The sequence below is a fragment of the Vigna unguiculata genome, chromosome 5 (assembly GCF_004118075.2).
Source record: "Vigna unguiculata cultivar IT97K-499-35 chromosome 5, ASM411807v1, whole genome shotgun sequence".
NCBI classification, from domain to species: domain Eukaryota; kingdom Viridiplantae; phylum Streptophyta; class Magnoliopsida; order Fabales; family Fabaceae; genus Vigna; species Vigna unguiculata.
This window is the reverse complement of record NC_040283.1, coordinates 9,989,968-10,003,772: the sequence shown is the minus strand read 5'-3', so window position 1 is coordinate 10,003,772 and position 13,805 is coordinate 9,989,968. Positions and strand designations below refer to the sequence as shown.

The 13,805-nt window shown below is 31.9% G+C and overlaps 1 protein-coding gene across 1 annotated transcript; it reads left to right on the top strand.

Annotated features, from left to right (window-relative positions):
• The first annotated feature begins 798 nt into the window (after positions 1-798).
• LOC114184254 lies at positions 799-12,450 on the top strand. Its single transcript, XM_028071540.1, has 10 exons — positions 799-1,216; positions 1,527-1,633; positions 1,739-1,867; positions 1,993-2,086; positions 3,133-3,207; positions 9,550-9,629; positions 11,114-11,260; positions 11,333-11,402; positions 11,477-11,801; positions 12,078-12,450. Exons 1-10 carry the CDS (start codon positions 931-933, stop codon positions 12,151-12,153), a joined length of 1,389 nt encoding a protein of 462 aa, XP_027927341.1. The 5' UTR covers positions 799-930; the 3' UTR covers positions 12,154-12,450.
• Positions 12,451-13,805: the final 1,355 nt, after the last annotated feature.

Below are 13,805 nucleotides of genomic sequence, written 5' to 3'. Positions count from 1 at the left end.
TTACTAATTTTTTATCTTGAACTTGAAGGTTTGTAGGTCTATATATATAACAATAACAATGTCTCTTCACCATATAGAATATCGTTTAATTTCATATTTTTTATAGTAATTTATACTAGCATTATTATTTTTTATTGACTCGAGTGTAGAACATCATCTATAGGTTCTTCTCCTTTCGGTGCTCTGTCATACTCCATAAGAATAATTTTGTTCCCAGTTGAATTCAAAGCTCAAAGACATCTCATTAAGTTTTTGGCTAGAAAAGTTTCAATTTATGTAAAACACTACTAACTTTTTGTTTTTTAAAATAAAATTTCTCATAAGATTTTTCGTTTTATATTTAACTTTTATCATAAGTAAATTTTACAATTCATTGATAGCTAAAAGTAAATTTTAATTTCCATACACTATTGCTATAAAAAAAGTTACAGGCCAATTATTATAAATCATAATTAACATAAATTTAGAAAATTATTATTATAAAATCAAAAATACTCATTACAAATTATATGATTACACAATTATGTAAAGATCTTTGTCGTATCATTACACACACACATACACTGCTTTCTACCAGAAAAGCTGTCTCTCTAATGATGCACTGTCACGAATGTTTTATCCAATTTATTTAAACAAAACAATAGTTTTCATCTCTCACAAAATTTAGGAGATTTAAAAAATATATTTTTTATTCTCCCCCAAATGGTGAACACGTCATCGTTTTGGTGAAATCCAAAGACTTTGGGTTAGGTGTAATGTACAAAAGCACGAGGTTATGTAAGTCAAACCTCACTCTTGAATCGCAAAGAGCTGCATCAACTTTTGTGTCAAGTAACGAGAGTGAGATTTGTTTGCAACCACCATAATTTCCTTGCTCTAACTACCGTTCCCGCCACCAAACCTCAATAGAAGACCCACGGTTGAAGATTCATGACGCTTCACTTCACTATGCACCAATTAATTCACTACTCATTCCATCGCACCACTCTTCCTTCTCTCTCTACCACAATGCCGGAGCCTCACTCCATCACCCCGCTACCGCCGGAAGAAACGGCGTCCGCCAGCTCTCACACGCCGCCGGCCCGGTCACGCGAGGCGGAGCGCGCGCGCGGCACTTCCAGCAGAGGCAACTGGAGTATCTGCGGTGGCTCCGCCGCCTCTTTTAGAGACGAAACGTGTTCCTGCTTCGCCGTGGTCTTCAGCTTTTGGTTATTCGGTAACGGAATCTTAAATCTGAGTGTTGAGTCTGTTATCGTAGTTTTTAATGCATTCATGGTTTAATCTTTTATTTATTTTTCTTACATTTTAACAATAAAATTAGTTCAGAAAAAACCTTCTTGTATTAATTTAATTCTACACTTAGACAATGGTACATTACATTACCAGTAAACTCTAAAATTTACGTATGATAAATTGATTGACTTAATGTGACCATAATCGCTCCCAATTATATGAAGTGTTAGCAAAATCATATGTATTTTTTATTTTATTTTATTTTTGATTTCTGAACATATTGAAAGCTACAGTGTCGATGACTATGATACTGGGGGTTTATGGGTCCATGACGATCGTGCTTGGTCCAACATCTTCGACAGTTTTCCAACCAAGTTCTCTGTTCGTGAAATCTGTGAAGGTCAGAGTCACCATTGTGTTTTTATTTACCTGTGTTTGGAATTGTAGCTGGTGAATGCATCGGTAATGTGGAATTTTTTATTTTATTTTTTTCATTTTGCATTAGGTAGAAAATTTGATGGCAAACCATGGAGCCGGGGCCATTCTTTATGGTACATATGGGTATCCCCCACTTGATATCGTTAGCACTTGGGGCGAGACTCTTAATGTGTCTCTTCCCTCTGGCGCAGAAAAGGTAAGTTAATGTACTTTTTCTTATTACCTTTCCCTTTCCATTTTAAGTTTCATCTTTTCCTTCACATGATTCTGAATTCAGATACTGGAAAAGTCCTTCTTACTCCTTTGTTATGTCTTCCACAGGAATGGAAACTTTATCTAAACACAGGGAGTGCAATAAATATTTCGTATCACGTTAGTTCTACGAGCTCTTCTGTTTTCCTTATAGTTGCGCAGGGTATGGCTTATCAAACTTTATTCCTCATATTTCACTGTGGTTTTCACCTCTCAAATTTTGTGAGTTTAACTACATGTTAGATATGTAATATATATATATATATATATATATATATATATATATATATATATATATATATATATATATATATATATATCTAGTAATTTATTGTGTGATATTATCTAGTAATTTAACTAAATGGGAAAAGTAAAATTGAGAAACTCCCTTGGTTTCGCAGTCTAATTTAGTACTACAGTTTATTTAGGCCCTTCTTTCTTAATGTTTGTGTTCCGATATATATATATATATATATATATATATATATATATATATATATATATATATATATATATTTCTAAGTCACATTGTGAAGGTGTTGTGGTGTAATTTTTTTTTTACCATTTTGACACCCCTCTCTTTATTATATTTCCATTTAATAATTCTAAATACTTTTATTTTATTTAAAATTTTGTCTATATTTATTTTTATTAGTAAAAAAAGGAGTTGCAAAGTAGAAATAAGAGAAAATAATTAATGGTGTCAAAATTTAATTTTCCAATTTTTTTATAGTTAATTTGTAATTTCATAAGATCCTGGTTAAAGTACTTATTTAATATTTTTATTTGTTTACTTAATTTAAACTTTTTAATCATTTTTTTTTAATTTCAAAAGAAGGGGCTGTGTGATCTTTCCATCTAATGGAGAATGGTGCAGTTAGTTCTACCCTTTTTGACAGATTCCATTATGTTTTTGTTTTCAGACCCTTAAAAATTATTACAAAATATTTAGCATAAATGTTAAAAAGCTAGTGGTATTAAAAAATTTATGGTGATTACAAATTCATTAATAATACCAAATCCTGAACCACCAGTAAAATAGACACAGAACTTGCTCATGAAGTGTCGCAGCATATCCCTGGTTTTAGTTATCACGAAACATGAGCGTATACACGTAGTTATTACTCTATATGTGTATGTGTTGTACCAAAATTTGCATGGCTGCGTTATATTTTGTGACATGTCATTGTAATGCCCTTGCTTGTTCAGGGACGGAGACCTTCACTCGGTGGCTGGAAAACCCAACAGAACCTAACACAACTCTGTCATGGAACGTGATTCATGGTAAGACTTATAAAGATATTTTGTTATATATTTTTGTTGGTTTAAACTTTGACTTGCTATGAGTTATCAAGTCCTAGGTTTTAGGGAGAATAAGTATTCAGTTCTATATTTTAAGAATCACGTTATAGGTATGTAAACGTGGTTTATTCTGGTTTTCTATTTTTGTGAAAAGGATATAAATAATCCTTGTTTTCTGAATTCAATAAGAGTGATTTATTCTTTTTGCTATCTCTTAGTACCTAAACTTTTACAATTGGTATTAGAGTTCCAAAGAGTTCCTGATAAAGTGTGAGTAAACACAATGAGTGAGAGTGCGAGTTAAACACTTAAACAAAAAGATCAGATTTCAGAGAAATTTGTACAACCAACTATTCCCTGGTTTGATAGCCATTATAGTTATTGGTCAGTGACAATGAAGAACTTTCTAAGGCGCAAAGAGATGTGGAGCCTGGTGGATGAAGGAATTACTCCACTGATACTTGGGACAGGACCAATGAGTGAGGCATAGAAAAATCATTTGAAGGAGGCCAAACTCAAAGATCTGAAGGTTAATAACTTCTTGCTCTAGGCGATTGATAGAGAAATCCAATAAATAATTCTTGACAATGGAACATCAGGGACAATTTTGGACTCAAAGAAAAAAGTATCAAAGCTCCAAAAAAGTAGAAAAGACACAACTTCAAGCATTGCAAGGGAGTTTGAGTTTCTTGCTATGAAAGAAGGTGAGAAGTAGACAGCTCCTTAGGACGCACCTTCATTGGTGAATAAGATGAAGTCAAATGGTGAGACAATGGAGCAAAGTACAATTATTTTGTTTGTGCAATAGAGGAATCCAATGATATAGTACTTTAAGCATAGATTAGTTGCATAGGAGTCTATTTATATGCATGAACAAAGGATGCACGGATACCAAGAGGAGGAACATGGGTTGAAAGTAACTTAAAAAAACAAACCCAACAAAGATAGGAGTCACAATGTATTTAGAGTGGTGGTATCGCGCAGCGGAATGTTTAAGCGTTTGGACAAAAATCAAGAGGGGGTGAATTGGTTTTAAGTAATAAAATTAATACTTTAAAATTTTTCCAAAATTTATTGATTAAATCAAATATTAATTTCTTTAAACACAATAATAGATGAAATAAAGATATAGAAAAGAAGATTGAACACAAGTATTTATACTGGTTCGGATCAAAAGACTCTACGTCTAGTTGTTAATCTCTCAAAAACGAGATTAACTAAATCACTAACAAATAACATATTACAATCAGATAGTAAAAGAGTAAGAAAAGAAAACACCTCTCTTGAACACACAAGAGATGAACACCTTTCTCTGAATCACACATAGAACCTTGACTTTAGCTTTCCTAGCAACAACAGCAGCACTCAATCTCCTAGAACACCTCTCAGGAAAAGTTATCGTTCTACCCACACTAGGTTTTTCAAAGCTTCTTTTGAGAACACTCATATAACTCTCTTGCAGTCACAGCACTAGCACTCTAGCTTCTCAAAAAGGTAAGTGAGAAGTAACTCTGAGGTTCCTTAAATAGAGGTTCCAGAAATTAGGTCAAAAAGCTGAACAGTCGCGCCCAACTGACCAAGATAATCGATTATCACTAGTGATAATTGATTATTCCAGTGTGTTTTATGGAAAACAAATTTTTGAACAGATAATCGATTATCAGAGGTGATAATTGATTATTCCAGTGCTTTCTTGAAAAAGAATTGGTTCAGCTCAGGATAATCGATTATCCTAAGTGATAATCGATTATCACTTTGATTTTTCGAGAAATACCAGAATTTCCTTGTGCAATATTGATTCTAACTATTCTAATTACATTTTACAAGATAGCTTTAAACACAACAACACATGGTCTTCATATTGACTTCCAGATGGCTTTCAGGCTTCTTTTATCATCATCAAAATCTTGCTTCAGCATTTAGACTTGTATTGCTTTTGCCAACATAGAGGACGTGACAAAGGTAGAGGGAGACAACCTCTAAATAAAGCCATTACCGAGTCTTTCAAATGGGACACTTTCATTATGAATGTCTTTACCGGAAAAATGAAACAAATTATGTTAAGTTGGATGAAGAAGAGGAGCTTTTGTTTATGTTCTATGAAGAGCCTCATCAAACATAAGGAGAAGAAATATGATATCTCGATTCAGGCTACAGTAACCATATGACAGGGAATAAAGAATGGTTTCTAGATTTGAAAGTAGAATATTGCAGGACAATGAAGCTTAGGAATGACATGGTTTAGGGTTTAGGCAACAAAAGGAAGGATAAAGATACAAATGAATGGGATAACTCAGTAATATAATGCTTACTATATTCATGAGCTTAAAATCAATCTATTAAGCATAGGACACCTGAAAAGAAAAGGGGTTAGCCATTTTTATTTTGGATGGAACTTGCAAAGTGTTTCATCCAAGGAGGATTGATTATGCAAACCAAAATGAGTGGAAATAGAGTTTTATGTGATAGCTTCTTGTTAACTCACAGAAATGATTTGGAAATAGAGGCACTACAGCTATGTATCTCTCTTCTTTCATAATGGAAAGGAGTCAAGTTTATAGGCTTAGCTCTTACAATTGATAAACTAAAAAATAGGAACTGCAATAACACTAAAATTAAAATCCTAAATGTACTTAAAATGTGTGTAAACGTGCATAATAGAAAACAATTACAATTTATTTAAAACAGTAAATAATAACTGCTAAAAATCTCAGTCAATATCTATGGTATCAGAATATTTTTTATGTTTATAAGCTAAAGTTGCTTCAAATAAAGAAGCTCACAATCATGTGACATTGTCGTTTTGGACACTTGAATCACAAGGAACTAAGAACTCTTTCTTGCAAGAAGATGGTGATTGGTTTATCCTCCTTGAAGTATCTAAAGAAGATAGGCACGACCTGTTTAACCGTAATCAACATAGAAAGCCTATACCAAGCAAGAGGTTGTGGAAAGCTACAAAGCAACTTTAGCTAGTGCATTCAAATATATGTCAGCATCTAGCCGACTTTGCACAAGAGGTGCATTTTAAGTTCTATCGATGATTTGACTGGTAAAACTTGGGTGTATTTCTTCCATGAAAATTTAGAGGCTTTTGTAACATTCGAAAAGGTCGACTCATGTTCAAACGAGATATCAAACGAGGACTAGGGTAGAGCAGAGGAAGAAATCAAACGAGATATATTAAAATGGAAAGATAATGACAATGACATAAGTTAAAGTTATCTCAACCTTCGATCTAGGATCACTCGTCTCAACTTTCAGTTCAGGTCAACTTATCAAAATTCAACCTAGGTCGACTCTATTCAACTTTCGGTCTAGGCCAACTCGATTCGACCTTCAATCTGGGACAACTTGACTCAATCTTCGGTTCGGGCTGACTTAGCTCCACCTTCGACCTCGATTTACCTGTTTTGACCTTCGACTTGAGCCGACTCGGCTTGACTTCAACTCAGACTGACTCGACTCGACTTTGGCTCGGACTGACTCAGATCCACCTTCGGTCTAGGCCGACTCGACTCGTCCATCAGCTTGGCTTGGCTGACTCGGTTCATCCATTAGCTCGGCTTGGCTAACTCGGTTCATCGATCGGCATGGGGTGACTCGACTAGACCTTTGACACGATTTGACTTAGTTTGACCTTCGTCCCAGGTTGACTCAGCTCGACCTTCATCACACTACAACAAATTTGCAGATTTGTGGGTGAAATAATCCCGAGCTAATCCCTCGTTGATCCCTCGCAAAAAGATTTAGCGAAGGATTAATGAGGACATTAAACCGTAGCTAAATTATATGTAGCTAATCCCTAGCAAACTGGATGTAGCAAATCCTTAACTAATCCCAAACAAAATGTTTGTAGCAAATGCCTAACTAATTCCTAGCAAACTAGTTGTAGTAAATCTCTAACTAATCCCTAGCAAACTAGTTGTAGCAAATCCTTAGGTAATCCCTAGCAAACTAATTGTAGCAAATCCCTACCTAATCTTTAGCAAACTATTTGTAGCAAATCCCTAGCAAAGTGGTTGTAGCAAATCCCTCGTTAATCCCTAGCAAAGTGGTTGTAGTAAATATCTCGTTGATCCGTAGCAAACTTACCTCTCTAATCCTTAGCAAAGTAGTTGTAGCAGATCTCTCGTTAATCTGTAACAAACTGATCCCTAGCTAATCCCTGACCAATTGAAATAATTTATCTTTGGCTAATCCCTAGAAAAATTGTAGCAAATTGCATCAAATATTTCATGCTTTTATTACTTTTGTACCTTATAAAATGCATTTAGTTATTGATATTATGTAAAATTATAATAAATCTTTCCAACCCAATTTATATGAAACATGTCAAATTTTACCACATTCAAAATAGTTGAAGTCAAGACCATAATGAAAGTTTTTAAGCATCACAAATAGACCAATTGTCAACATACATGATTAAAATTAAAATAAAACAATATCATCTTCATATTTTGTTTTCCCTGTGTTTCTTTGTTGTAAAGATATAAAATCAAAACTCTTTCAAATCCATAAATCCATGCTTCAATCGATGAATTGTTTATAAAGGAAAATAAGTAATCATTTGCCTCCATAAAAAGGCAATAATAAACAATTATAGACACTTGTTTTATTACAAGACATGTGACACAACTAGAATATCTTTAGCATCTCCACACGCTAACTCTATGTTTCTTTATTTGGAAGACATGTGATCACGACCCGACTCAACTTAACCTTTGTGAGTGGAGTGATAATGGAGTGAAAAGAAGTGGAATTTCAATTTCTTTCTTTTTTTAGTTAATTTCAAATTCTATTGTTTTAGTTATTTGAAATATCTTCTTTAAATTTTTCAATTTCAATTTCCTTTTAATTTCCTCATCCAAACAAGTAATTTTACTTCAAAGAATTTCAAATTCTCCAAATAAATGAATTACTCTATTAAATTGTCTCATCCAAACACAACATAAGGGAATTAAACCTAATGGAGCAGGTGTTCAAAATGAACTTAAGGGAGATAGGAGTGTGGATAAATACAAAGCAATGTTGGTGGAAAAAGGATATGAAGAGTGTTTTTCTTCACGGGAAGCTCAAAGAAGTGTTTGTATAGTAACTCGAGGGATTTATAAAGAAAGGAGGATAAGAGAAAGTCTATAGGTTGAAGAAGACATATATGGTCTTAAACAGGCAACACAATTTTGGTACAATATAATTGAAGCCTAGTTTGCACTTGAAGATTTTGAAAGGTGTTATAACAAACACACATTGTTTACAAAATCACAAGGAGATAAGATATTAATAATCATTATTTATGTTGATGATTTAATATTTACTATAAACGATAGAACCATGTGTGACACGTTTAAAAGTTTAATGGTCTTAGACTTTGATATGTCTAACTTTGAAAAGATGAAAGATTTCTTCTAAATAGTGTTCAAATGAAATTTTCACTTGCAAGATATGCACATGAAGTGTTAACAAGGGTTTGGAATGGGGAATAATAATATTGTGAAGAATTAACATTGTTAGGAACAAAATTGTCTAAGGACGAAGAATGAATGAGGGTTGATAAAACTCCATTTAAAGTCTTGTTTGGTTAATTGTAACTAGGTCTATAATTTGACGTATGGTTTTAGTTTGAGAAATAGATTCATGTCTAGTCTCACAATGTCATACTTACTTACAATAAAAAAAAAAATTTACCAAGAAACAATTGATTGAGATTTTTTTATAAGAAAGGAGAAATCAACTTAAGACTTATAGTTTGTATAAATATACTAGTAACATGATTGGAGAAGTACATTTGAATTTGCATTTATGATGGGACATGGAATTGTTTCCTGCCCTCAAGAAAACAAATAATAGTTGCTTAACAGCAACTTTGATGCTTGTAAATGTGTTTGGCTTAAAAAAATGTTTAAAAAAAATGAGTTGAAGAGAAAATAGGAACATAACAAGTCCACTGTACAGTTATCCAAGAATCGTGTATATTTCATGAGAATATGTGAGGGTTCCACTTCTTAAATAATAGAGTAGTTTAACTTAGTTACTGAAATTCTAAAAATCAAACCGCATATATGATGACGAAACCAATAAGATTGATGCAATTCAACGAGGGAGATTTATTGTTGAAGTCTTACGAACCAATTTCATAATTTATAATTAAAGTGCGAATCTCACTTATAGATTAATTTTGTGAGATTGAATTAAGTTTAAAATCTTATTCTAACATGATATCTGAGCTTAGTTAAAGTCTATCCTAATGAATTTCTCGTAGTCTATATGCTTAAAAAAAAAAAAAAGCAATATTTATGCCGATGTTGTTTTGTTTCTTTGTAGGAAGTGGTATGATTACCCAAGAAATTTTCCAGTCATCAGGCTATTACGTGGCATTGGGTAATTTGGATGAGGATGTGAATGTAATTTTCTGATCCTAAACCATACTTCTGTGCACATAATAATCATAAAGATAAAGCTAATATTAGTTGGCACGACCTCTTGTTAACTGAGTAATAAAACATATAATAGATTCAAAATTAAGAATATCCGAAACACTTTTACAAAAAACAAAATATATTTTTTATAAACTAAAAGTAGTTAATGTATAAGTTTAAAATAAAAAGTCAAAAGAAATTTTACAAGTTATTTGTATATAATTTAATTTTAACTTACAAAAAACTTAATTTTTTTTTTTATGGGAAAGGTTCGTGTAAACATCTCCTAAAGTTAATGGTGTTACTTTCTTGATTATAACTTATTAAGTTGATTTTATTTATTCTTATACGAAGTGGATTTTATTTTAATATTATATTTGGATAAATTTCATAATATTATTTTTAATAAAAGGAGCTTTTTCGTAAATTTATATGCAGAAAAATTTTCATGTTAATTTTTTAAAAGCATAATTTTAACTATACATGAGATCATTTGAGTATATAGAAAATTTAATTTATTTTTGCTCTTAAAATACTTATGGGAAAAACCTTAGTATTTAACTCTAATATAGGGATTTAGAGATAGACATCAGAATCAAAGGGTTTGTGTTTAAGTGGGAGTAAAAATAATTGCATAGTAATTTTAACAAGAAGCAAGAGGTAAATAGACTTGAAGGTAAAAATTGGAGATGTTATACACAAATTTTTAAGTTTAAGTACTTGGGATTAATATTGCAAAAGGCTGAAAAAATTAATGAAATTTTCTTACATAAAATATAAGTTGAGTGGTTGAAATGAAAAAAAATACATAGTTATTTGTAATGGTAAAGTACCTATCAATCTCAAACGGATGTTTTATTGTATTAATACGTGGCCGATTACTAGATATTTAACTTACAGAAAAAAGAAAAAGAAAAGATAGAAGTGTAGACATGAAATGAGTATATTGAGCTGATAAAAAAAAATATGAGTATATTGACCTGATAAAAAAAATGAGTATTGAGATAGATAAGTAGCCATATACATTAAGAAAGGACATTTTATTGAGTGATTGTTTCTGAGAAAGTATTGATACAACTCTTATTTAGGAAAAGATGATAAAATAATTTATTAAGATAATTTGGAGATGTAGAATGAAAGACCTCAGAGGAATCAATGAGAAAAGTGGATTACATGGATTTTGGCCATGTGAAAGGGGTTGGAAGGAGACAAAACAAGCATCATCAGAGGAAATTTTTAAAAGGATCTCATGTTATGAGAATTTAGTATTAAAAGAAGCACAATGATGTAAAAGTAATTATAATTCTGGAGCAGAGTGTTCTGAGTATGGGAAAGATGGAGTTTGATCCAAGCAATCTTACCAGATTTTATTAGTTTTCCCCAATTACTATGATTTCAATAGGCTTATATGCTATCAAGCATTGTATTAATGTGTTAACTAATACCTTTTGTGTATTCTTATTGAAAAGGTGACATTAAAGCTGAGTGTAAGATCCTCTTTGCATAATACAACAAATGCTTACTACAGATGTGCTCTTATCAACAAACCATGCACTTTAGATATTTTCTTTCTTGAAGGAAGTGCAGCTGTTTTAGTTACTCCTGCTCCACAACAGGCAAGATTATTATCATTTACTTACTTCAAAGAAATTGTGATGATTACAACATGTAACTTTTCTTTGGTTCAGAATGCATCCAATGAATGGTATATCAAACTGTCCTATGGACCAAGATGGGTAACCTATATTTTTGGCATTGGTAAGTTATGTTTTTATATTCTGTACCAATCTTAAACGGCTTTATCTTACTATTTATGCTACATGTTGGTGCAGGGGGATTGACTTTGCTTGTGTTTTGGTCCTTCAATTTATTGAACAAGGTTCAGTATGGTGATGAAGGTGGAGCAGGACACAGAAGTGGGGGAACAGAACCTGAGAGAGCAGCTCTGGTTTCTCAGAAAGATGATGATGTTTCAAGTTGGGGTTCATCATATGGTTCCTTGCCACAAGACGAGCAGGATCTTGACTTTCTTCCAGGTGATGGTCAAAGCAGTAACAACAGTACACGGCGTCTTTGCGCTATTTGCTTTGATGCTCCCAGGGACTGCTTCTTTCTTCCTTGTGGCCACTGTGTGGCTTGTTTTGCTTGTGGAACCAGGTATTTCATTCTTGTTTTGCTTGTGAATTTTTACAGACTAATTTTTTATCTTTGTTGTTGAAAGTCCATCGATTAGACAATTTTATAATATAGAAGTAGATGTAAATCTCATTTTACAAATCGATTTTATAGAGTTAAATTAGGTTTAAAATCAACTTTCTATCATAGTGTCAGAGTTATAGTTTAAAGTCTAAACTAGATATGTATATAAACAATTAATGTAGCTGAATGCATTGGGTAATGATTATTCTTGTGTGGTGCTGCATGTATATGCAGGATAGCAGAGGCATCTGGTACTTGCCCTGTTTGTCGTAGGAACATGAAGAAGGTTAGGAAGATTTTCACTGTTTGATGAGAGTGCAGAGATTAAATGAGTAGACACAAAAGATGTATTTTCTGGGCAATCATTAAGAATGATGAAGCAAATGGTGGGTGCTGGTGAGGATCATATATTGGCCATTGCACTGCCTCTATAATATATGTTGCAGTAGCCACTGGATGATTGCCGCCAGAATCATCTATTCATGTATTCAATTACAGATTATTATTGTATTGCCAATCATTAATGATCTACTTAATGTTGCTGGTGGTGAGGGTGGTATTGGCCATTGCAGCAAAACCTAAGAAGGTATGCCTATATTTCAAACAATTTTGTTCTCCATTATCCTTCGGTGTGTTTGCTTTGATGGTGTATTGACATAGAATTAGGGAGAGGAAAGTAGATACGTGAACAAAAGGGAAGAAGAGAATGAAATTAAGTTCTTTGATTTTAGAGGAATGAAAGAAAAATAAAGTAAAATTACGAAAGAGAAGATTTAGGATGTGTTCTTATGTGAGTGATAATTTGAGGGAGAGGAAGATGATTGATTTAGGTTGATTAGAATGTGATGTTTATGTTGTTCTTTTTTGTGGATGTGGGAGTGATAGTAAAGTGGATTTGAGAGTAATTTTTGTGAAAGTTTGTGAAGAATTTGACTGATGTGACTAAAAAAAATTAATAATTTAATAGATGAAAAAGTCAGATTACCTAATTATCTTTGGTGTTGAAAGTAATATAAAATGATATTTAGATAAATTTTTAATTAATTTTTGATATTTTATTTTATCATGAATAAAATTATTAATAATATTTATTAATTGAAAAAAGATATTATAATATATTTGATTTGAAAAATTTAATATTTTAATTTTAAATAATATAGAAAAGAAGGGATTAGGTTACATGAAAATCTAACCACTTAAACAAAACATGCATGCAAAGCTAGTCAAGTTCAAATGCATCCAAGTGAAGAGAATCAGATCTATTTCTTTCTTATCCTATTCCAGTTTTTCTTTCCAAAAACAGATCCGGTTACACTTTCTTTCTTAAAAACATATATGATTCCAATTGCAACAGATCCAGATCCAAATATTATAGATTCGTTCTCCCCTCCGTGTTGTGCCGTTGTTGTGCCATGTGCTTCATCATAGTTTTCTTCAGACGAGGGTATAATAGTAAAGTGCTTCAAATCACTCTCAAATCTCTTTTCACTAGCGAGATGCAAAATGGATACCCATCTCGCAAATGAACACTTTCCCTCGCTTTCAATTCTACAAAAAAGAACACAAAATATTCTCTAAATCATCACTTCCTATCTCTTATAAACAGTAATTACCTTGAAAAGAACACGGTCTTAAATAAGAGTAAAACTAATAAGAATATTTAATAACAGTTTAATTTATAATAAAAATGTCCAATGATGTATGATTCTTTAAGAATAAATCTTACATATACACGTTTAAATATGTACGATACTATTATATTATTATTATTATTATTATTATTATTATTATTAGGTGATTAGATGATGATGATATTATAATATTATTAAATCAATATACAAAATAAAAGAGACGAAAGATAATTTTATAAAAAACATGAAAAAATAACGAATAATTTTTAAATATTTAACAAATAATTATATTATAAAAGGTCAAATTAAAATTTTTAGATGTGGACAAAAA